At 41.1% G+C, this 26283-nt stretch overlaps 1 protein-coding gene across 6 annotated transcripts in view; it reads right to left on the bottom strand.

The window, feature by feature from the left end:
• LOC139545272 (triacylglycerol hydrolase DDHD2-like) overlaps window positions 1–15305 on the bottom strand; it is a 31207-nt gene extending 15902 nt beyond the window's left edge. For 2 of the 6 annotated variants that reach the window (XM_071352873.1, XM_071352872.1), the window contains exons 1-10: window positions 15071–15304; window positions 14257–14482; window positions 11390–11582; window positions 10872–11059; window positions 10496–10585; window positions 10209–10329; window positions 9911–10000; window positions 9460–9601; window positions 7144–7352; window positions 406–473 (exon numbers count right to left, since the gene is read on the bottom strand). In XM_071352873.1, coding sequence (XP_071208974.1) covers window positions 406–473; window positions 7144–7352; window positions 9460–9601; window positions 9911–10000; window positions 10209–10329; window positions 10496–10585; window positions 10872–11059; window positions 11390–11582; window positions 14257–14406 — 1251 coding nt within the window. In that variant the 5' untranslated portion in view covers window positions 14407–14482; window positions 15071–15304. The other 4 variants (XM_071352868.1, XM_071352869.1, XM_071352874.1 and 1 more) reach the window with 4 other exon arrangements.
• Window positions 15306–26283: the final 10978 nt, after the last annotated feature.

The raw sequence follows: 26283 nt of genomic DNA, 5'->3' as shown, positions 1-26283 counted from the left end.
TTACACGCACACACAGACACAAACAGTAGGTGGGCTGTATCTTTCCCCACAGTCCACATTCCTCGTTTATCACTACCAAGTTGTCAGTTCCATGCCGTTCCCTCCCTCCCTAGATTAGAGGGACCTTGGAAGGGGCTCTCTTTCCTGTTGTCCTTTGTTCTCTCAACTCTCACACCACTACACAGCAACACAATGGTCTAGTCACACATATTATGGAATTATGACTACTAACACATTTCATACAATTATATGATTTCAGGGTGGAATCCTTTAGTCATTACTTTAAACATATAAATTCCCTTATCAGATTATAAAAGATCTCTGGTATCTGGAGCTTAGCTTGAGGTGTGTGTCAGTCAGGTATGTAATAATACTGAGTCTCTGTCATGGTAAAGACCTGGTTACCTCATCTCTGTCTGCCTCTCCTGATCCTGTCTTCTGATTGGTCAGCAGATCAAACAGGATCAGCGAGCCTGTAGGGGCATCCGAGGTCATTCAATAAAAGGTCATGGGTCAAGATAAGCCAATCCTGTAAAAGAAGTATGATTCCTACGGGTGGTGTTTCTAGACACTTGCATCATTTTAATGAATTCTAATTAGAATGGTTGTCAAATCATATTTTGAGGAGGACAGTTGACAAACTGTATCTATAAAGCCATACAAATGAAACCCTTGCCAACAACGTGTTTGGTCGCACCAACAAAAAAAAATTATACAAAAATGTATATAATTGATAACGACCTTGCAGAATGTGACTGCATTCCATATAGAACCAGGCTAATGACTAGCCATATTTTAAATTAGTAGGCACTTGTGTTATTACAGCAAAGAAAAGAGACTTCAATAAAGTGCAAAATGTATTTACTGCAGATTTCTAAGTGCCATGTGCTATTTTCTGCTAAATCCTTTGGAGGGCAGAATTGGAAGGAAAAAAAGATGATACTAGATCCCAAAATGATATCACTGCAACAAAAAAAGAAAGTGGGGAGAAAGACTGATTTCACAAAATTTGGGGGGGATGTTTCGCTCTCAAAATAACAATGTTTTATAGAAAAACAACAAAATTGGATGTTCTAAGTCCACAACAACGCTTAAAACCACATCAAGGGACAATTTGAGGTCGGTGAAAAATCGGAGGAATGTATATATTTTTTGTGTAGACAACCTTTATTTCAGATGTGCACCAGCCAGACAGTTGGCTAGCGGTGTTTCTGCAGCACACATGCGATGGGAGTTCTCAAAACAAATTGCCACTTGATTGATAAAAATAATCATGATTCTGCCAAGTAGGCATAGGCTACTTTGTAGCTACCCTTTAATTGCCTTTCTATCTACCCAAAAAAAGGTTAGGCTATCATTAGCGTCGCCATTACGGCTACACAAAGTGGTAGACATTTACAGTATATAGGCCCTACAGGCACCACACACAGCAGGGCTCGACATTCAGGTAAATCTGTCAGTGGCACACCAGGCCAGTGTCAACTGAAAGCTACTGGCCCAAATGGAAAAATCTATACTGGCCAGGGTCAGTATGATGCGTGTATCATTTTAATAGCAGGGGATTTTATCTTTCATTTGCGTGATGAGCAAGTAGCCTATACAGGGTTCATAAATACATTGGCAGGTCAAATTCAAGGACTTTTTCAAGCACTTAATTATCATTTTCAAGGACCTACATTTGATATTTAACTGTTTTAACACATTTTATTACGTTACAGCTTTATTGTAAAATTGATTGAATGCATTTTTCTCCTCATCAATCTACACACAATACCCCATAATGACTAAATGAAAACAGGTTTTTAGAAATACCTTATTTACATAAGTATTCAGACTCTTTGCTATGAGTTTTGAAATTTAGCTCAGGTGCATCCTGTTTCCATTGATCTTCCTTGAGCCATTTCTACAACTTAATTGGAGTCCACCTGTGGTAAATTCAATTGATTGGACATGATAGGGAAAGGCACACACCTGTCTATGTAAGGTCCTACAGTTGACAGTGCATGTCAGAGCAAAAACCAAGCCATGAGGTTGAAGGAATTGTTTGTAGAGCTCCGAGACAGAATTGTCAAGGCACAGATCTGGAGAAGGGTACAAAAACATTTCTGCAGCATTGAACGTCCCCAAAAACACATTGGCCCCCATCATTCTTAAATGGAAGAAGTTTGGAACCACCAAGACTCTTCCTAGAGCTGGCCGCTCAGCCAAACTGAGCAAATCGAGGGGGGGGAGGTGACCAAGAACCCGATGATCACCCTGACAGAGCTCCAGAGTTCCTCTTTGGATATGGGAGAACCTTCCAAAAGGACAACCATCTCTGCAGCACTCCACCAATCAGGCCTTTATGGTAGAGTGGCCAGACGTAAGCCACTCCTCTGTGAAACGCACGACAGCCTGCTTGAGGTTTTCAAAGAGGCACCTAAAAGGACTCTGAGAAACAAGGTTCTTTTGTCTGAAGAAACCAAGATTCTGAATGAACTTGAATGCTAAGCATCACATCTGGAGGAAACCTGGCCCCATCCCTACGCTGAAGCATGGTGGTGGCAGCATCATGCTGTGGGATATTTTTCAGCAGCAGAGACTGGGACACTAGTCAGGGAAAGATTGAGAGAAAGATGAACAGAGAAAAGTACAGAGAGATCCTTGATGAAAACCTGCTCCAGAGCTCTCAGGACAGACTGGGGCGAAGGCTCAACTTCCAACAGGACAATGACCCTAAGTACACAGCCAAGACAATGCAGGAGTGGCTTCGGAACAAGTCTCTGAATGTCCTTGAGTGGCCCAGCCAGAGCCCAGACTTGAACCCGATCTAACATCTCTGGAGAGATGTGAAAATAGCTCCCGATCCAACCTGACAAAGCTTGAGAGGATCTGGAGAGAAGAATGGGAGAAACTCTCCAAATACAGATGTGCCAAGTTTGTAGCGTCATACCCAAGAAGACTCAAGGCTGTAATTGCTGCCAAAAGATGCTTCAACAATGTACTGAGTAAAGGGTCTGAATACTTATGTAAATGTGATATTTCAGTTGTTTTCTTTTTATACATTTGCAAAAAGTCATTATGGGGTATTGTGTTTAATTGATGAGGGGAAAATTCAATGTAATACATTTTAGAATAAGGCTCTAAAGTAACAAAATTTGGAAAAAGTGAAGGGGTCTGAACACTTTCTGAAGGCACTGTACTTAGTTTTTACAGATTATTTTACATTCTAAAACGTCAGAATAATGTGGGCATTGCCTGACTAAATAGACATGCTCCCGACACAAACACAACTAATGAAGTCTGTCCATGTGGTATCTAGTCAGTCTTGCTATTTGAGATGTTGAAGAGATATTGAGGGGTTACTGTATCATGTTTTAAAACGTAAAAGAGACGAAGAACCGGGTTCTGTTTGTAATGGAACACTTTGTATGGACAACTATGTTGAAGGCAACATTCGATGTCATCTTGCTCATAATAATCGCACATGGTTTTACGGCAACACACTAGCACAACACCCTTCAGTAGAAACCGCGGGAAACAAACGAAAGCACCTAACGTTACATCTCTCATAAAAACTGACCAGAAATTAAATCATGGAATAATTATATTGGAGCAGTAGAACTTTTAAATCGGCGACTAACTTCAATGACATTTCAAGGACCAAAAAGACTAGAGAAATGTCTGATTTTCAATACCATTATGAGTGAATTGTGCATGCAAATATTCAACCAAGACTGAACCTTTTAAATACCTGGCTTGCATACCCATTTTTGCCTTAGCATTTAGTGGTAGATAGTGATACTGTACCATAACTTGGAAAATCTTTCGTACCCTTTCCGCTGGCGATCTTTCCTCCACACAACAACCAGCTGTTTCAGGCTGCGTGCTCTCTCTGCCCGACAGACTATCTATAGCAGGTGTGAGCAATTTAAAATGGGGGTGGGGCCACCAAAAAATCTGAACTCCTCACGAAGGGCCGCAGTTAATTTCCTGCAATTCGGCACATTTTGCCATGGAGCATAGAATTTTTTTGGCCCGTTTTATATCAGGTTTGCTGCAATTCTGCACATTTTGCCATGGGGCAGACAGAAGATTTAGCAATTGTACAGCTAATTTCCAGCAATTCTACACATTTGGACATAGGATGTAGACAAATGTTTGCCGTTTTTAATATAACTGTAATAAATACCATTTAATATAACACAAGCATATTGCTATTACGTTGTTATAACTAACTTCTTTCAAAACAGGGTTTCTCACAAACTCATAAGCAGATACTGAGACCCACACACACCCAGAGACAGATGGCTGGCACAGACCTTTCATAAACACTGATAAGGCCGGAAAGGCCTTGATCAAAAGGGTGCTTGGGTCTGCATTTCACGAGATACTGAGACACACACACACCCAAGGACAGAGGGCTGAGGCAAACCTCTCATAAAAACTGATAAAACAGGAACGTCTACGCACACACAAAATCTCCTCTTTAGGCTGAACATTTTACAGAGACACACAGATATGACAGGAACATCTACGCACACACCTAATCTCCTGTTTTAGCTGAACATTTCTGAAGACAAAGAACTCTACTCAGAGCCAATGGGACAGTGATACTAGCCTGAAGGGGACCTCGCCCAACTCATCAGAACCAACCAGAGGACCAGAACTTCCAGACTCAACCTACTTTCTGTGCTGTATAAAATGTCTATGCATTCTGTTATCTGGGCTTATTTCTGCAAGTTCCATATGAGCTAAATGAATAAGTCCGTGCACGCTTGTACCAGATATCTTTACTCTTAAATAAAACTGTCACTTGTCATACAATTTACCACCTTGTCTGAATCGATCCTTGACCGGCTCACCCTTCTCCATATCCAATTATCAACAGAAACTGATGATCAATGGGCCCCACCCCGGTCGGTAATTCGACAATGCTTACTACAAGTTTAAACAGCTGGCCGTTAGACTAATTTACCAATCCAAAAACATTTAGCTGACATGGGCTAATTGAGTGACTGCTGATGCACAACCAAATTGCACCTTGTGTATTTTATTATTCAAACTTTCAATAGTAAGTTGAGACCACGACTGAGTTCCAAAAAAAAAAAAAAAGAACCTAATAATAATAATAAAAAGTATAATATTATATTGGACAATTTAGCCACTACAATATATACAGTACCAGTCAAAAGTGTAGACACACTCATTCAAGGGTTTTTCTTTATTTTTACTATTTTCTACATTGTAGAATAATAGTGAAGACATAAACTATGAAATAACACATATGGAATCATGTGGTAACCAGAAAAGTGTTAAACAAATCAAAATATATTATATATTTGAGATTCTTCAAAGAGCCACCCTTTTCCTTGATGACAGCTTTGCACACTTTCTCTCAACCAGCTTCACCTGGAATGCTTTGCCAACAGTTTTGAAGGACTTTCCACATATGCTGAGCACTTGTTGGCTGCTTTTCCTTCACTTTGCGGTCCAACTCAGCCCAAACCATCTCAATTGGGTTGAGGTAGGGTGATTGTGGAGCCCAGGTCATCTGATGCAGCACTCCATCACTCTCCTTCTTGGTCAAATAGCCCTTACACAGCCTGGAGGTGGGTCGGGTCATTGTCCTGTTGAAAAACAAATGATAGTCCCACTAAGCCCAAACCAGATGGGATGGCGTATCGCTGCAGAATGCTGTGGTAGCCATGCTGGTTAATTGTGCCTTGAATTCTAAATAAATCACTGACAGTGTCACCAGCAAAGCACCCCCACACCATCACACCTCCTCCTCCATGCTTCACGGTGGGAACCACACATGTGGAGATCATCCGTTCACCTACTCTGCATCTCACAAAGACATTGCGGTTGGAACAAAAAATCTCAAAATTGGACTCATCAGACCAAAGGACAGATTTCCACCGGTCTAATGTCCATTGCTCGCGTTTCTTGGCCCAAGCAAGTCTCTTCTTCTTATTGGTGTCCTTTAGTAGTGGGTTCTTTGCAGAAATTCACCATGAAGGCCTGATTCACGCAGTCTCCTCTGAACAGTTGATGTTGAGCTGTCTGTTACTTGAACTCTGTGAAGAATTTATTTGGGCTGCAATTTCTGGGGCTGGTAATTCTAATGAACTTATCCTCTGCACCCAACTCTGGGTCTTCCTTTCCTGTGGCGGTCCTCACGAGAGAAAGTTTCATCATAGCGCTTGATGGTTTTTGTGACCAGCACTTGAAGAAACTTTCAAAAGTTGTTGAAATGTTGAGAAACAGGATGCACCTGAGCTCAATTTCGAGTCTCATAGCAAAGGGTCTGAATACTTATTTAAATAAGGTATCCGCTTTTATATTTTATACATTTGCAAAAATGTATAAAAAACTGTTTTTGCTTCGTCATTATGGGGTATTGTGTTTAGATTGAGGAGGACATGTTTTTTGTTTAATCCATGTTAGAATAAGGCTGTAACGTAACAAAATGTGGAAAAAGAGAAGGCGTCTGAATATTTTCCGAATGCACTTTGTGTGTGTATATATTTATTTATTTGATTTAAAAAATATATATTGGTACGCAGGCCTACAAAAGAGGGGCCAAGGGCCGCATGCAGCCTGTGGGCCGCCAAATGCCCATCCCTGATCTATAGGCTGTGTGTGCAGTGTGCATGTGATAAATACAATAGACTAGGTTAAAATTAGCAATATTACAATAGTTTTTACACTGGCCCAAGCAGCCCCTCACAGGGATGATCTACTGGCCCGGAGGGTTTCCAAAACCTCCCCTGTATATCGAGTCCTGACTGACACACACACACACACACAAACACAAACACAAACACACACACACACACACACACACACACACACACACACACACACACACACACACACACACACACACACACACACACACACACACACACACACACACACACACACCTGTACCGTTGCTGCCTCTTCAGAAAGTTGGTTTATTTTTGGTCAATTGCACATTACTGTTTCAATAAATCATGATGATAAAACACATTATAATGTGACCAGGTTAAACAATTTCACTGGCACCCTTGCAAAAAAAAATGTGTGTTGCACTCCCAAGTCAAATGGTCGCAAATGATGTTTTGATCGCAGTATCGAATCCTGGTGTGTGTGCATGGCTGTGTGCGTGTGTCTCACCCAGGCTGTGTCCAACCACAGACACTGCTCCAGTGAACTCTGGGTGTCTGTGTTTGAACAGTGAGTGGAGCTTGTTAACCTCGGAGACCACAGTGTCCACTATGGTCTGGCAGTAGGTAGGACTGTTGTAGAAGAAAAGGTCGAGCAGAGTGTCATTGGTGAAATGTCTCAGACGACTGATACTGGGGAGAGTGATCCTCTGAATGTCCCTGAGAGATAGGGGAAAGAGAGAAGGGGAAGAGAGGGAAGGGGAAGAGAGGGAAGAGAGAAAGAGAAGGGGGGGAGAGGGGAGAGAGAGAAAGGGAGGTTGGGGAGAGAGCAGGGTGAGGGGGAAAGAGAGAAGGGGATGAGAGGGGAAAGAGAGAAGGGGATGAGAGGGGAGAGAGGGGTGAGAGAGAAGGGGATGAGCGGGGAGAGAGAGAAGGAAATGAGAGGGGAGAGAGAGTAGGGGATGAGAGGGGACAGAGAGAAGGGGATGAGAGGGGACAGAGAGAAGGGGATGAGAGGGGACAGAGGGGGTGAGAAGGGGAGGATAGGGGAGAGAGATGGGTAGAGAGGGGGGGTAAGAGGAGGAGAGAGGGGAGGGGGTGAGGGGGAGTGAGATGAGATGAGATAAGAAGAGTGGAGAGAGGAGGGCGGTAGACAGAGATAAAGAGATTAGTAAAAAATGCAGTACTAGATACTAGAGGTCGACCGATTAATCGGAATGGCCGATTAATCGGGGCCGATTTCAAGTTTTCATAACAATCGGAAATCGGTATTTTTGGGCGCCGATTTTTTTAAATATTTTTTTTAATTTATATTTTCAATGGCGGCCTAGGAACGTTCTGCCTCAGATTTTTAACCTTGTCAGCTCGGGGGATCCAATCTTGCAACCTTACAGTTAACTAGTCCAATGCTCTAACACCTGATTACATTGCACTCCACGAGGAGCCTGCCTGTTAGCGAATGCAGTAAGCTAAGGTAAGTTGCTAGCTAGCATTAAACTTATCTTATAAAAAACAATCAATCAATGACTGTCATTGCTCCAATGTGTACTTAACCATAAACATCAATGCCTTTCTTAAAATCAATACACAAGTATATATTTTTAAACCTGCATATTTAGCTAAAAGAAATCCAGGTTAGCAGGCAATATTAACCAGGTGAAATTGTGTCATTTCTCTTGCGTTCATTGCACGCAGAGTCAGGGTATATGCAACAGTTTGGGCCGACCTGGCTCTTTGCGAACTAATTTGCCAGAATTTTACGTAATTATGACAACATTGAAGGTTGTGCAATGTAACAAGAATATTTAGACTCATGGATGCCACCCGTTAGATAAAATTCGGAACGGAATAAACGTTTTGTTTTCGAGGTGATAGTTTCCGGATTAGTCAAAGGTATATGGTTTAGAGAGAAATAGTCGACGCGTTATAATTCCTGTAATAACTTGCGGCTGAATTTGAAAGGGGTTCCTTCGTTATTTTACCGTTCATGTCTTCCATAGAGAATGTCTTGATCTACTTCAAATAAGGTCTGTATTTCGTGCAGGCTTAAACCGCCTCGACGTTTTGATACCCGTGTAAATCTCACTAGGATAAGGTAACGTTTGTCAACATATTTTCATAAATCCACTCTACAAAAAAATGTATCTTCGCTTATATTTAGCCAATATTGATCAGAGTTACCTTGTCCTATGGATATCTACAGAGTTATAAAATTGGCACGGTGATGTAAGCCTACACGAAACACAGACCTTATTTTAAGTGAATCTAAAAATATCCTATGGAATAAATGAAGGAACCGCTTTTCAGATTTTGCTAAAAGGTGTCATGGGAATTATGACTCGCACTTTGGTTGTCAATTCTTACCATGCCCATTATTAAAATAGGATTTCCTGCATATAGAAATTAAAGTTTTTGTTTTCAACATTCATCACAGGTAACTTAAACTCTATTTTTATTCAAACAGTTGAGAGTATTTGTCTCCTAAGCAGACTCTTCAGTATCATTGTCACTTCAGAGCTGTGTGCGTGTGTGTATTTATGTATTATATTAAGTTAAAATAAGTGTTCATTGTTCATTCAGTATTGTTGCAATTGTCATTATTACAAAAATGTGTGTGTGTGTGTGTGTATGATATATATATATATATTTAAAAAACTTTATTTTTAAATAAATCGGCCGATTATCGGCTTTTTTTGTCCTCCAATAATCGGTATCGGTATCGGCATTGAAAAATCATAATCGGTCGACCTCTACTAGATACTGGTTGACTAGACTGAGGATGCTTATCTCTGTGTGTGTGTGTGTGTGTGCGCGTGCGTGTTCTTACTCGTCTACTCCAGTGGCGTCTCCGTGTAGTGCGCTGTGCCAGTTGACAGGTAGGAACTCCACTCTGCCCACCGTGCCCTCCTCCTGGCCTCTCCTGTAATGGCTCCCCAGTAGGGATAGGGACGCACTCCTGAAGTCATTCACTATACACACAGAGAGAGAGACCGTTAATACACACATACACACACAGAAAGACAGTTCACACACACACAGAGACCATTAACACACAGAGACAGTTGACACACACACACAGAGACCGTTAACACACACATACACACACAGCCACAAACACAGTCAAACAAATGCATTGACACACACACACACACACACACACACACACACACACACACACACACACACACACACACACACACACACACACACACACACACACACACACACACACACACACACACACACACACACACACAGTCAAACAGGCACACACTCACCACACTGTATGATAGATCTGAAGCGGATGTCACAGGCGGGGCCGATGCCGTGAACCATGAATACCAGGTGATCTATTGTCTCTGGTTCACCTGGATAACACACACAGACAGGCCTTCAGTAGAGCAGGACACATGTCTCTCACACACACGGAGATTAGAAACTCGCACACACACACACCTAAAAAGGTGTTTAGTAATGTAGGACAGATATACTGAAAGTAATCCATTATACTAAATGGTTTTGAGACTGACCAGAGGTCAAACAGTAAATATATCTCTCACACACATACACACACACCGTCAGGTATCTCTGCTGTGATGTTGTCGACACCCCTCTTGACAGTACGTGGGCGAGTCTGCTCCGAGGGAGAGGAGACCCACTCGTCCTGCAACGCGATTGGCTGGTACTGCATGATCAGCTGACCATGGAAGGGGGGTTAGAGGTGGAGAGAAAAAGAGAGAGTAAATACAGATGGAGGAGATACTAAAAACATGACACCCCATAACTAATGCATCCAAACTTAGCATAGCATGAGTCAGTCCCATTGGTGTAGTAAAGACATGAGGAGCGGTCAGCGTTCTTACTTTAGGGTTGTGCAGGATGACTGTCTCTCCTGAAGGAAAATCCAGCTTCCTCTTCCACTCATCTAGAGTCACTGCTATCATATAGGCCTCCTGACAGACAGACAGACAGACAGACAGACAGACAGACAGACAGACAGACAGACAGACAGACAGACAAACAGACAGAGAGAGGGGGGAGGGGGGGGATTACACAACTTAGTAGTGCTGTAATAATATTGTAGTTATGTACTATTGTTGTTGTAATGGTGTTTTAGTGTTGTAATGTTGATTATGTTGTACCGATGGTGTAATAATGGGGGTACTGATGTTGACATGATGCTGTAATAACATTGTAGTGATGTTACAGCACTGCCAGGGTAACGTTAGAGTGTCATACCTCCAGGTTGGTGCTGAACTCCTCAGGATAGGGCATGTATCTGGTATCTTTATCTCCTTTATAGAACCAGGTACAGCGTCGCACCTCTGACGGGCCCTGCTCCCAGTACACCGCATACCTCTGCCGCTCCCGAACACGCACGTCATACCTCTCCCCTTCTACTGCCACCACCACCTCCTCCTCTCCTCCTAAACACACACATACAACATACACAAACAAATATTCTCAATGAACACAGATGAAACTGATACAGAGACCGTGTGAGTATGTGTAGCCTATTACTCTCATTTCTGCCAGCCGCAGGGACTGACCCAGTGGGCAGCAGACCAGAGAGGACTGTTATGGTGATATCTATCTGACAGTTGTTCAACACACACACACACACACACACACACACACACACACACACACACACACACACACACACACACACACACACACACACACACACACTCTCTCTCTCTCTCTCTCTCTCTCTCTCTCTACCTCTTTCTGCTGCTCTCCCTCTCTCCACTCACCGGTAGACAAGGCCTGTTCCAGTCTCTCCGAGTCCTCTCTGCTGAAAGGGAGCCACACATCCTTGGAGTCGGCACGGCGACAGTAGAACCAATGGGGTTGCACGGGCTGGTACAGGGGTGGGGCTGGCTCCATGTCAACCAACTCGAAGGAGGAAGTGGAGGAAGGGGAGGTCTCCTCCACCACGCCAGACACCTGCAGGGGTGAAATCATCAACATGACATCATCATAGTGATACCTGGGGTGTAATGGTGCTTTCAAGACAACTCAGAAACTCGGAACCTCCAAGTGAAAATGTGCATACCTTTCCGAGTTGCCTTGAACGCGACATGAACGCGACTAGAATTCTGTATATACACATGCACATACAGTAAGAATCAACACTGGTTAAACAAATAGTATAAATAACCATCTGTGTGTGTGTATAAATATAAATAACACTAAGCTCTGTAAAACCCTGCAGCTACAGTAGCACCCACCTGATCATTTAGTCCTCATTCACCTTCACTGGGAAAGTCTACTTTAAGACCCCTATAACCAGGAGGTCTCTGTAGAGATCCATAGTTTATATTCTAGGGAGGTAGTATCGTCACAACCCCTGACGTAGTTCGACCTACCTTCCCCTCCACACAGCACAGTCTCTCCACAATCACACCATTCTAGTTACAGCCAGGAGCTTCAATAATTAAACAGCAGCCAAGCAGGGCGTCGGTTGTTCCTTTTTCCTGTAGCTCTCACTGATCACTGATCCTCAGGAGACGAGCAGAGACGAGACCAGGACAGAGCACAGCGTAACGGACCTCTCCCGGGCTAAACAAAGCCCTGCTTTATTCTCTCTACCGCAGCAAGCATCTCCTCTCTCCTTTGCCTTTCCTCTGTTCCGCTCTTCTTTCCTCTCCACTCTTCCCCTCTATTTTCCTATTTTCTCCTCTACTCACAGCTAACATGGGCCCTAGCTCAGCCCCAGTGTGTGAAAGAACAGCACAAAGGCTGGATCTCTCTGTACCTCTGGAAGGGAGATTGACATCCTCACATCACGTGCTGTGCTAGAATTCTGTACGCAAAAGGAGATTCTGCGACAGTATTTTCCACAGCCAAACCTTTAAACTCTGGGTTGCGAAATAAAATCTCTGATTTGTGCTGGTTAAATCTTCCGTTGCCTGGGCAATAATTTTATTATTGTGACACCAATGCAGATTTTACACAACTTCACCATGACATTGTTCTTCTAAAACAGATTCCGTAATGTGGCTTCAGGAATGAACCAGGAATGTTAATGGAAGGCTCTTCCTGTTAGCTGCCCAAACAGGAAGTCTCCTTCGCCTCGCAACTGAGTTTTTAACCAAACTAATAAATGACCTGTACCCGCTCACACAAATTGGCTTTTGCCAATCATGACAATGCTTCTGAATAGACCTACACTATAAAAGTGTCAACTGTATGACTACCTCTCCCTTCCTAACCTCTGTTGTGTGTTGGCAGTTGGCACAGGCCCTAAGGTGACTGCAGGACATACCATTCTTATTGTAACATTAGCTCTGTGGGGCAGGAGAATGTAACAGTCGACTTTGAGCAAGGGGACCAGAGCACACACACACTAGAGCAGGGGGACTAGCGGAGGGGGCATAGTTGTAAGAGGCTGGGGAGGAGCCTAGTAGTGACTGACATTAGTCAAGTGTTTACTGACAGGACAAGCTGCTATATAGGGCCTCTGCTATAGAAGTGTTATGGGAGGAGTAAATACCACCAGTACACGCTGTATTCCCATTGTCTATAGTGTGATAACATTACTGTTCACTCATGACATTTGGGGATTTTTTTTGCCTTTCAGAATCTGTTTTACATCAGCCAGGTCTGGAAAGCTCCTGGCAAAGTCTCAAGCCTGTATTTGTGGTTATAGACTATCAGGGGATTTCTACTGGGTTATTGGAGAGTGACAGGGAAGCCTGTTAACAACGGACATTGGACCCTCTCCCCACACACACACAAACACACACACACACACACACACACACACACACACACACACACACACACACACACACACACACACACACACACACACACACACACACACACACGTATTTGATGACTTCACACTCCCAGTGCAGTTGAGACACACCAGGGTTGGGCTCAATTCATATTTTTGAAATTTACTCCCCAAATTACTTCGAATTGACCCCACAGAATGTAGAATTTGAGCGTTTCATTGAACTTGACAGGTCACACTTCCAGATACCAAAGAAACAATGGAAACAATGTTCATATACTCTTAAGCATAGTGCTTAGAATAGCCAATTATATTTCCACCAACCATTTCATTTGTTTGGCTTCTTTTTGAAGGCTTCAGGGTCAACTTGAGGGTTAAACTAATGCATTCTGGGAAATGTAGTACTTTCCCCCATATTGAACAAAATGTAAGTGATTAATTAAATATAATAACAGAATATTCACATACAGGTTTTGTTTTCCTTGATCATTCATTTCAAAAGTTTGTCCTGAAAATCAACTGCTTCAACAAATATTTAATATGCAGTATATAACGACATGTTTGATGTTTTATTTACAAGATGTATATGTGTATAGACTACACCTAACATAGAATAGAAGAGGCATTTGAAATTCATTGAATTTAACTGAATTCAATTATATTTCCTTGAATTCAAATTAAATTCTATTTCCTTTTAATTCAAATTGCAATTCTATATTCTGTTTACTACATCAATTAAAATGTAATTAATATTCAATAATTAAATTGGAATTCATGAAGCATTCTCAATTCAAACCTGAATTGAGCCCAACCCTGACACACACTTTACTGATCACACCGTCACAGAACTGTACACAGTTGCACAGTACACAAACTCACCTGCTCCACAGGCGTGTTCCCTTCCAGAAGTGTGTGCGCAGGTGCGATCCTGTCCAGAGGTGTATGTGCAGGTCTGTCTGACAGGTCCTGAACAGTGATGGTGGGGGCAGGCTGTGAGTGCCCCCCCTCTGGCCCCAGGCCCTCTGACATCACCCTTACCTTCAGCCCTACAGAGAGAGAGAGTTGGGCACTGAGGCACACTGAGGTACTGTAGCTAACTGAGGACCTGAAAGAGAAATAATAACAACACAACCATCATGTTAGCTCATCTGTGAGCACTTTGTTTTATTTGACCTTTATTTATTTAGCACTAGCTAGAGATACACAAGAAAGTAACGGAACCCATGCATGGTATCTCTGTTTCGGATTAGATCCGCAATAGTCCAAATGATGACGGAATAGTGCTGGTTCTTTATTATTTACTAGTTCTTTATTATTATGGCAGCGCGTTAACGTTATAGATTTCTCTTGTAGGACGGAAAGAGAAGAGCTGTCAGGAGTACAGGTCAAATTATTGGCTTGTACTAGAGGCTCATAACGGTGATGGCGAGCTAGCTAACTAGCTAACGTTAATTAATTAAGACCATCTGGCATACGGCAGTCAGCCACCCATCTGGGATAGCTTGCTTAGCCTGGCTGCATGTTTAGCTATTATCGCTGGAGTATATATTCTTGGTTATTAGCTAACTAGTACCTACAAGAACACTACACTCCTAGTTAGCTAGCTATAACGGATTCGCCTCAGTCAATGCAGCGCCAGTAGTAGCTAGCTAGCCAGGACGGAGAAGGCAGTCAGAAAACAACATTAACTGACCTGCTGCTGCTGGACTAGGTGGTCGGGCAGCCGGTCGCGGCACTCACATACCTCTTCTACTGTTATTACATTACAGACGTAGCAACCTATCACTCAACTAAGCACGGTTGCCAAATCAATAAAACTATGTAGAAACAGTTGAAACAATCAAAAGCTAGCTATCTAGATAGCTATCAAAGTTGTAGAGAGCCTGTCCTGTCACTACTGGCGATGTTGCAATTTTTTTACATTTTATTGACAACAACTCAATACAGGAAGTACATGTGGGAACGCAAGTATATATAAATAATATACAAAGGACTAGGGGGTACAATATCACATTACACAAGGACCTTAAGGGACATACATACACTTATTATTCTAACAGCTTTTTTGTTAGTATAGTATTTAATTGTCTTAAAATACAGTTCAATTTCTTTTTGTACGTTAAGAAAATGTGGTGTTTTGTTTGTAAATTTACATTTGTGAATATGAAATTTGGCCAAAAGAATAATTAAATTAATTACATAAAAATGTTTCAGCTTATTTCTATCGTAGGTAAAGAATCCAAGCAGTACATCTCTCCACAATAGTGTAAAATCTTCATAAATGTGTTCAATTATAAATCTACTGATGTCTTGCCACAGTTTTCTTACATGTATACAATGCCAAAAAAAGATGCAACACTGTTTCTGGGTGGTCATTACAAAAGGAACAATTTGAGTTGATGTTTTCCTTAAACTTCTTCATATAGTGGTTGGCAGGATAATATTTATGAATAATTTTAAAGGAAACTTCCTTAATTTTGTTAACAAGTAGGTATGTGTGTGGCAACATCCAAACTTTTTTCCAACAGATATTATCAATAAATCCATTCCAATAAGGCATGACATAAGGTATAGATAGATACAACATCCTGCTGAAACAAGGTTCGTATCACTCTGTTGTTGAATGGACCAAAAGAGAAACAAATCTTTCCTACTGATGAGTCAATAGAAGGTAGGGGGTAGGGTCAGTAGGGTCAGGTCTTGACACGTTCCTGAATAATAAAGCAACACCTGAGGGAATGGCATCTAAAACAATTGCAAAATCTTTAGGTGTTACAGGGACCTTGTAAAGTGATAATAATTCCTTATAACTAAGTAAAAGACCCTCTGCATTTACCAGTTGGCTCACCAATAGGATATTATTTCAGAACCAATATTCTAAAAACAAAGAAGTATTTTTATACACTATATCCCGATTATTCCATGTATAATATCTGTGTGGAGAAAAATGATGCTTATAAATTAAGGACCATGACAAGAAAACCTGCCAATGAAAAGCAGAAAGTTTCACTGGAACTTTGTCAATATTATAATTGCAAACCAACATGAAGTTAAGGCCACCAAAAGTAGAGAAGACATGATGAGGAATAAAATTCCACATAAAAGTGGGTCTTCTTAATATTTGTTTTATCCAATTGATTTTAAAAGTATTGTTAAAGGTAGTAAAGTCCAGAAAATTCAGCCCACCATTCTCATAAGTGTTCATTACAACAGTTTTCCTAATGTAATGGGTACGATTTTTCCACAGAAAGTTGAAAAGCATCTGGTCTATCTCCTTGCTTATTTTACAGTCAAGATATAAAGATAGAGCGCCATATGTTAGTCTAGAGATACCTTCAGCCTTGGTTATTAGGACTCTTCCTTTTAAAGATAAGTCCCTCTGTAGCCATTGATTTAGCTTCTTCTGGGGTTTTTTAATAAGAGGGTTAAAATTTAGTAAGCCTCTAGACTTCTGATCCTTTGTAATGGTTATGCCTAAATATGTAAGTTCTTCTTTTACTGGAATACCATAATATGAGGGTGCCACACAATCTTTGACAGCCATGAGTTCACATTTATTAATATTAAGATATAGACCAGAAGCTTTGGAAAAGGATTGTATCACATTGATCGATATGGGTGTAGTATCGTCAGCCAGCTGGCTTATAATAATTTATTTACCAGCTATGGAAATACCTTGTACAGGACTATTATTTAAAGAATTTGTAAGAAGTTGGGTGATTAATAAAAACAGGTACGGCGAGAGGACAACCTTGCCTAATTTCTCTCTTTAACTCAAATCTAGGTGAGGTGCCATATTTCAATTTGATAGAGCTCTTTGTATAGAGAGTCTTAATAGCCTTACAGAAAAAATCCCCAAAGCCAAGTCTCTCAAGGGAGTGGAAGAGGAACTGATGCTCTACTGTGTCAAATGCTTTATAAAAATCAAAAAACAATATGAAGCTATCCTCGGTTATTAGGTCTGAGTAGTCAAGTATGTCTAATACTAGTCTGATATTGTTAGGAATATGTGTCACGATCGTCGTTACGTGAAAGAGAGGAGGACCAAGGCGCAGCGTGATAGCAATACATCTTTACTTTAATAAAGACGAAAACGAAGAACACTATACAAACAAAATCAAAACAATAAACGTGAAGCTAAACAAACTAAGTGCTAACATGCAACATAGACATAGACAATCACCCACAAACTACCTAATGACTATGGTTGCCTAAATATGGCTCCCAATCAGAGACAAAGATAGACAGCTGTCTCTAATTGAGAACCAATCTAGGCAACCATAGACATACATACACCTAGACTAAACATTGCCCCATAAACATACAAAAAACCCTAGACAATGCAAAACACATACCTCCCCCATGTCACACCCTGACCTAACTAAAATAATAAAGAAAACAAAGATAACTAAGGCCAGGGCATGACATTATGTCTGTTCTTCATAAAGCCAGACTGTGTTTCATCAATGATTGCATCCAGGACTTCTTTAATTATTTTTGCAAGTAGTAAGGCTAATATCTTATAGTATTTATTAAGAAGACAAATCGGACGCCAGTTATCGATGAGCATCACTTATTTTTTAGGCTTAGGTATCAGTGTTATTAACCCCTGACTCATTGTAGGAGGGAGAACATTGTTTTTAATACTCTCTAAAAAAAATACTTCAAATAGGAAGGGAGCTACTTGTTCAGAAAATAATTTGTAAAATTCTGATGTAATTCCATCAACACCTGGTGATTTATTGTTCTTTAGATGTTTGATAGACACTATAATCTCTTCAAATTTGATGGGTTCATCACACTGTTTAGATTCTGTATCACTGATAGAGTGAACATTATTCAGTGACTTAGAAAACATATCTGTGGATTCCTGACAGTACATAGAGCTATACAATTTTCTGTAAAAATTGCTACAGTATTTAGCGATTCATTTTTGGTCATCTGTAATAACACCATCAATGTTTAACTTATGGATAGTGTTATTTGTAGAGTGACATTTCTCAAGTCTAAAGAAATAGGATGAATTCTGTTCTCCCTCCTCAATCCATTTTTTCCTAGATCTAATAAAGGCAGGAGCTAACTCAATCAGCCTTTATATATATATATATATATATATATATATTATCCAGTTTATTTTGTAACTCAATCAGTTCCATCTTCTCCTCCCCCGAGAGGACGGTTGGGGACCTCTGAGAAAGGGAAGTTATCTTAATGATCACCCTTTCCTCCTCATTTCTTCTGGTCTTAGCAAGATTACTACCATATTTTCTAAGGAGTTTGGACACCTCAAATTTAAAGAGCTCCCAGTTCTTGCAACAAGTTTCTTCACAAGCCCTTTCCCAAAAGTGTGAAAGCAGATCTTTAACCTCAAACTTCATTATTTAATAACGAGCTATTTACCTTCCAGTAGGATGCTCTACCAAGGTTAGTATCAGGGGTAAATATTTTGATATCAATGTAAATGGCCCTATGGTCTGTGAGGGGAGTAGTACAAATATTTGTAGTAACACACTCACTACCAATACATTTGGATATAAGCCACAAATCTATTCTGGATTGTCTGGAACCTGTTTTGTTAATAAGATCAAACTTTTCCATAAAAAGTATTAAACCCAAATTCTGATTGGTTGGCCTACCTGGGGGCCATCTATCAGTTGAATTATCTATAGTAATGTTAAAGTCCCCTCCTATCAATAATAACGAATTCGGAAATTTGGATAACCAATGAAGTATATGTTTCTCTATAGATTCAAGCAACTCATCATTCTCATGTTTGGTGTTGTACCCTTAGAAGTTTACAGTAATGAGCGTAATGAGAAGTGACTACTGGCGATGTCCCCGCCCCCAAACATCAACCTCGCGTCATCAGTCAAGAGGTGAGAGGTCACTTGTGTGAGAGTATTGAATTAAAATAGTTTAATGGAATTTACTCAGTCAGCCTAAAACATGAACGAAAACGTAACCAAAGACAGTACAGTAGGAAGACAAACTGCTTATCCATACGTTTTGTATTGATTTGTTGTTAATAAATACAATTAAAATTATAATAATAATGAAAAAATTATAATATAATGGCCTTCTAGGCAGAGTTGCAAAGAAAAAGCCACATCTCAGACTGGCCAATAAAAAGAAAAGATTAAAAAGAACACAGACACTGGACAGAGGAACTCTGCCTAGAAGGCCAGCATCCCGGAGTCGCCTCTTCACTGTTGATGTTGAGACTGGTGTCTTGTGGGTACAATTTAATGAAGCTGCCAGTTGAGGACTTGTGAGGCGTCTGTTTCTCAAACTAGACACTAATGTACTTGTCCTCTTGCTCAGTTGTGCACCGGGGCCTCCCACTCCTCTTTCTATTCTGGTTAGAGCCAGTTCACACTGTTCTGTGAATGGAGTAGTACACAGCGTTGTATGAGATCTTCAGTTTCTTGGCAATTTCTCGCATGGAATAGCCTTCATTACTCAGAACAAGAATAGACTGACGAGTTTCAGAAGAAAGCTCTTTGTTTCTGGCCATTTTGAGCCTGTAATCAAACCCACAAATGCTGATGCTCCAGATACTCAACTAGTCTAAAGAAGGACAGTTTTATTGCGTCTTTAATCGGCACAACAGTTTTCAGCTGTGCTAACATAATTGCAAAAAGGTTTTCTAATGATCAGTTAGCCTTTTAAAATGGTAAACTTGGATTAGCTAACACGACGTGCCATTGAAACACAGGAGTGATGGTTGCTGATAATGGGCCTCTGTACGCCTATGTAGATATTCCATTAAAGATCTGCCATTTCCAGCTAAAATAGTCATTTACAACATTAACAATGTCTACACTGTTTTTCTGATCAATTTTATGTTATTTTAAAAATTGACAAAAAATTTGCTTTTCTTTCAAAAACAAAGACATTTCTAAGTGACCCCAAACTTTTGAACGGTAGTGTACGTAGCTTAACATCCCACCGTGGTGGCAGGTAGCCTAGTGGATAGAGCGTTGGACTAGTAACCGAAAAGTTGCAAGATCAAATCGCCGAGCTAAGAATGTAAAAATCTGTCATTCTGCCCCTGAACAAGACAGTTAACCCACTGTTCCTAGGCTGTCATTGAAAATAAGAATTTGTTCTTAACTGACTTGCCTAGTTAAATAAAGGTAAAACAAGATATTTTCTCTTCTTTACGCACCTCCTCTTGACGAGCCTCCTCTCGACTTGGCTCCTGAATTGCTTCATAGAGAGGGACATATTATTACATACAAATGTAATTGATCAGACACATCATGCAACATATATACAACTTAAAATGTCACGTTTCAATAGTTATTAATGCTCTCACACACATGAGGAATCAGTCTTATCTTACGATGACATTGCAAGTGCAGATATTGCCCTTCCCTTAATGCAAAAGTAACACGACACAAGGAATTTTTCCAACAATTGTTTACAGACAGATTATTTCACTTATAATTCACTGTATCACAATTCCAGTGGGTCAGAAGTTTACATACACTAAGTTGAATGTGCCTTTAAACAGCTTGGAAAATTCCAGAAAATGATGTCATGGCTTTAGAAGATTCTGATGCACTAATTTACATAATTTGAGTCAATTGGAGGTGTCCCCGTGGATGTATTTCACGGCCTATCTTCAAACTCAGTGCCTCTTTGCTTGACCATGCTTGATCATGGGGAAATTAAAAGAAATCAGCCAAGACCTCAGAAAAAAAATTGTAGACCTCCACAAGTCTGGTTCATCCTTGGGAGCAATTTCCAAACGCCTGAAGGTACCACATTCATCTGTTCAAACAATAGTACGCCAGTATAAACACCATGGGACCACGCAGCGTCATACCGCTCAGGAAGGAGACGCGTTCTGTCTCCTAGAGATGAACGTACTTTGGAGCAAAAAGTGCAAATCAATCCCAGAACAACAGCAAAGGACCTTGGGAAGATGCTGGAGGAAACAGGTACAAAAGTATCTATATCCACAGTAAAACGAGTCCTATATCGACATAACCTGAAAGGCCGCTCAGCAAGGAAGAAGCCACTGCTCCAAAACCGCCATAAAAAAGCCAGACTACGGTTTGCAACTGCACATGGGGACAAAGATCGTACTATTTGGAGAAACGTCCTCTGGTCTGGTGAAACAAAAATAGAACTGTTTGGCCATAATGACCATCGTTATGTTAGGAGGAAAAAGGGTGAGGCTTGCAAGCCGAAGAACACCATCCCAACCGTGAAGCATGGGGGTAGCAGCATCATGTTGTGGGGGTGCTTTGCTGCAGGAGGGACTGGTGCACTTCACCAAATAGATGGCATCATGAGGGAGGAAAATTATGTGGATATATTGAAGCAACATCTCAAAACATCAGTCAGGAAGTTTAAGCTTGGTCGCAAATGGGTCTTCCAAATGGGCAATGACCCCAAGCATACTTCCAAAGTTGTGGCAAATGGCTTAAGGACAACAAAGTCAAGTTATTGGAGTGGCCATCACAAAGCCCTGACCTCAATCCAATAGACAATTTGTGGGCAGAACTGAAAAAGCGTGTGTGAGCAAGGAGGCCTACAAACCTGACTCAGTTACACAAACTCTGTCAGGAGGAATGGGCCAAAATTCCCCCAACTTATTGTGGGAAGCTTGTGGAAGGCTACCCGAAACGTTTGACCCAAGTTAAACAATTTAAAGGCAATGCTACCAAATACTAATTGAGTGTATGTAAACTTCTGACCCACTGGGAATGTGATGAAATAAATAAATGCTGAAATAAATCATTCTCTCTACTATTATTCTGACATTTCACATTCTTAAAATAAAGTGGTGATCCTAACTGACCTAAGACAGGGACTTTTTACTCTGATTAAATGTCAGGAATTGTGTAAAACTGAGTTTAAATGTATTTGGTTAAGGTGTATGTAATCCAACTTCAACTGTATATATATATATATAAATGTGTGAGCAAAAAAAAGGAATGCATTTGTAACAGATGTGAAATGGCTAGCTAGTTAGCGGTGGTGCTCGCTGATAGCGTTTCAATCGGTTACGTCACTCGCTTTGAGACCTTGAAGTAGTGGTTCCCCTTGCTCTGCAAGGGCCGCAGCCTTTGTGGAGCGATGGGTAACGACGCTTCGTGGGTGACTGTTGTTGATGTGTGCAGAGGGTCCCTGGTTCGCGCCCGGGGCGAGGGGACGCCATAAAGTTGAACTGTTACACATTGTTGAAATAACGTTCAAAAAATTGTTCTGAAGTTTGCCTCCTAAAAATGAATTTTCCTATTAATGAAGTCGCACAAAAATGTGTATTTTCCTACGAATTCAGTCACACAGAAATGTGTGTCTTTCACACGAATGTAACGACACATTTCCCTCACAATACACAGACCCACAAATAATTCGAAATCAAATCAAATTTTAATAAACTCCCATATTTATTAGGTGAAATACCAGTGTGCCATCCAGTGGCGATTCTAGCTTGTATGGCTCCCTGGGCGAACCCCCCCCCCCCCCAAAAAGCACCATTCTGCACTAATTTTTATTCAGACATTTGGAACAACACAAATAAATTATCATAACATTTAAAACTATATAAATATAAATATCAAAAATAAGTAACAAAGACAAATATAAACAAATTGTAGTGTATAAATACAAATAAAAAAGAGAATTGAATTATTACACTATTACCCTATTGCTAACAAGAAAAACACAAATAAAACTAAATTGCACAAATATAATAACACACAAACTAAATTGCACAACTAATTGCATTAGTACTGTACAAAGTTAGGGGTGCGCTATTTGATAGATTCCCCCGCTCCCCCTACCTCAGGCTTCCAGTGGGGACAGCAGAGTAGAGCAAAAAAAAATAGAGCAAAAAAAGAAAGCAGACATGAAGAATAAAGTGAAGAGCAGAGATCGGCGAACTTCAGGTGAGAATGAACAACTGCTCAGCCTCGCTTTGTTTTTCCATACTGTCTACCGCTCTCTGTTGTTCCAGACTGCCCTGCAGAGGGCTGTTGTAGCTCTGCTGTTCCAGACTGCCCTGCAGAGGGCTGTTGTAGCTCTGCTGTTCCAGACTTCCCTGCAGAGGGCTGTTGTAGCTCTGCTGTTCCAGACTGCCCTGCAGAGGGCTGTTGTAGCTCTGCTGTTCCAGACTGCCCTGCAGAGGGCTGTTGTAGCTCTGCTATAGCCTGTTGCCAGTCTGGTTATCATTCAGTCAAACTGTTGTCTTGCCAAACGGGCTGTTCTACCAAAGTAACAAATAACAGCCCAGCTAGTACATCTGGTTCCTTGGAAGTTGTGGGAATGTACATTTTGGGTTTCCTATTGGTTCTGGGAACGAAGCCATAAGTTCCCTGACCGTTAAAACGGAATGTTCTGAGAACGGAAGGGAACATTTAGGCTGTTCTGGGACCATACATTTTAAGTTGCAGGGAGATTCTGAGAACATTTTCAAAAGAAACCAGCACTCATTAAGATCAGGTGTGGCCAACATCTGAACAAACTTAAAGATAGAGGATAGTTTTGTTGATGCTGAGAACTGAATGCATGTTTTTAAGTAACATTCATAGAACGTTCTCTGAATGTTAAAGCTTTTTATTTTATGGAAAGTTAATGTTCTTTGGACAATGAGAACATTCTCAATGTCAAACTAGTTGGAGAATGTTCCTAAAACATTACCAAAAGTGCAATGAAACATAATCATGTTTGAACTTTTATGAAATGTTACAGTAATGAAAAACCACACTACCACGTCTCTTACTCAAAACCCATCCTTCCTCCATTCATGTGTTTCCAACCCCTAGTCCTCGAGTACCTCCAACAGTACACATTTGTATTGTAACCCTGGACAAACATAGCTGATTCAGGGTTGGAAACACTGATGTATACTAGAGCTCAGAATCTCTAGAACACCTCCATAGGTGAATTCCTAAATAAATCACTGACAGTGTCACCAGCAAAGCACCATCACACTTCCTCCTCCATGCTTCACCATGGGAATCACACATATGGAGATAATACGTTCACCTGTAGGGTCAGTTGGTTACCTGGAGTACTTCTCCTGTCTTATCCAGTGTCCTGTGTGAATTTAAGTATGCTCTCTCTAATTCTCTCGTTCTCTCTTTCTCTCTGTGAACCTGAGCCCTAGGACCATACGTCAGGACTACCGGGCATGATGACACCTTGCTGTCCCCAGTCCGCCTGGCCTTGCTGCTATTCCAGTTTCAACTGTTCTGCCTGTGGTTACGGAACCCCTACCTGTCCCAGACCTGCTGTTTTCAACTCTTAATGATCGGCTATGAAAAGCCAACTGAGATTTATTCCTGATTATTATTTGACCATGCTTGTCATTTATGAACATTTTGAAAATCTTGGCTCTCTCTAATTTTCTCCTTCTCTCTTTCTTTCTCTCGGAGGACCTGAGCCCTAGGACCATACGTCGGGACTACCGGCCGTGGTGACTCCTTGCTGTCCCCAGTCCGCCTGGCCTTGCTGCTATTCCAGTTTCAACTGTTCTGCCTGCGGTTATGGAACCCCTACCTGTCCCAGACCTGCTGTTTTCAACTCTTAATGATCGGCTATGAAAAGCCAACTGAGATTTATTCCTGATTATTATTTGACCATGCTTGTCATTTATGGAAATTTTGAAAATCTTGGCTCTCTCTAATTTTCTCCTTCTCTCTTTCTTTCTCTCGGAGGACCTGGGCCCTAGGACCATGCGTCGGGACTGCCGCCCGTGGTGACTCCTTGCTGTCCCCAGTCCGCCTGGCCTTGCTGCTATTCCAGTTTCAGCTGTTCTGCCTGCGGTTATGGAACCGCCACCTGTCCCAGACCTGTTGTTTTTCAACTCTTGATGATCGGCTATGAAAAGCCAACTGAAAATTATTCATGATTATTATTTGACCATGCTTGTCACTTATGAACATTTTTGAACATCTTGGCATAGTTCTGTTATAATCTCCACCCGGCACAGCCAGAAGAGGACTGGCCACCCCTCATAGCCTGGTTCCTCTCTAGGTTTCTTCCTAGGTTTTGGCCTTTCTAGGGAGTTTTTCCTAGCCACCGTGCTTCTACACCTGCATTACTAGCTGTTTGGGGTTTTAGGCTGGGTGTCTGTACAGCACTTCGAGATATTAGCTGATGTACGAAGGGCTATATAAAATAAAATTGATTGAAATTGATTGACCTACTCTGCATCTCACAAAGACACGACAGTTGGAACCAAAAATCGCTAATTTGAGCTCATCAAATCACCAGACCAAAGGACAGATTTCCACCGGTCTAATGTCCATTGCTCTTGTTTCTTGGTCAAAGCAAGTCTCTTCTTATTGGTGCCTTTTGAGTAGTGGTTTCTTTGCAGCAATTCAACCATGGACTGATTTCAAGCAGTCTCCTCTGAACAGTTGATGTTGAGATGTGTCTGTTACTTGAACTCTGAAACATTTATTTGGGCTGCAATCTGAGGTGCAGTTAACTCTAATGAACTTATCCTCTGCAGCAGAGGTAACTCTGGGTCTTCCTTTCCTGTGGCGGTCCTCATGACAGTCAGTTTCTTCATCAGCGCTTGATGGTTTTTGCAACTGCACTTGAAGAAATGTTCAAAGTTCTTAATTTTCCGTATTGACTGAACTTCATGTCTTAAAATAATAATGGCTGTCGTTTCTCTTTGCTTATTTCAGCTGTTCTTGCCATAATATGGACTTGGTCTTTTACCAAATAGGACTCTCTTCTGTATACCAACCCTACCTTGTCACAACACAACTGATTGGCTCAAATGCATTAAGGAAAGAAATTCCACAAATTGCCTTTTAACAAGGCACACCTATTAATTTAAATGCATTTCAGGTGACTACCTCATGAAGCTAGTTGAGAGTATGTCGAGAGTGTGCAAAGCTGTCAAGGCAAAGGGTGGCTACTTTGAATAATCTC

Source organism: Salvelinus alpinus, chromosome 19 (assembly GCF_045679555.1).
Source record: "Salvelinus alpinus chromosome 19, SLU_Salpinus.1, whole genome shotgun sequence".
Lineage (NCBI taxonomy): Eukaryota > Metazoa > Chordata > Actinopteri > Salmoniformes > Salmonidae > Salvelinus > Salvelinus alpinus.
This window is presented reverse-complemented; position numbering and strand designations above follow the sequence as displayed.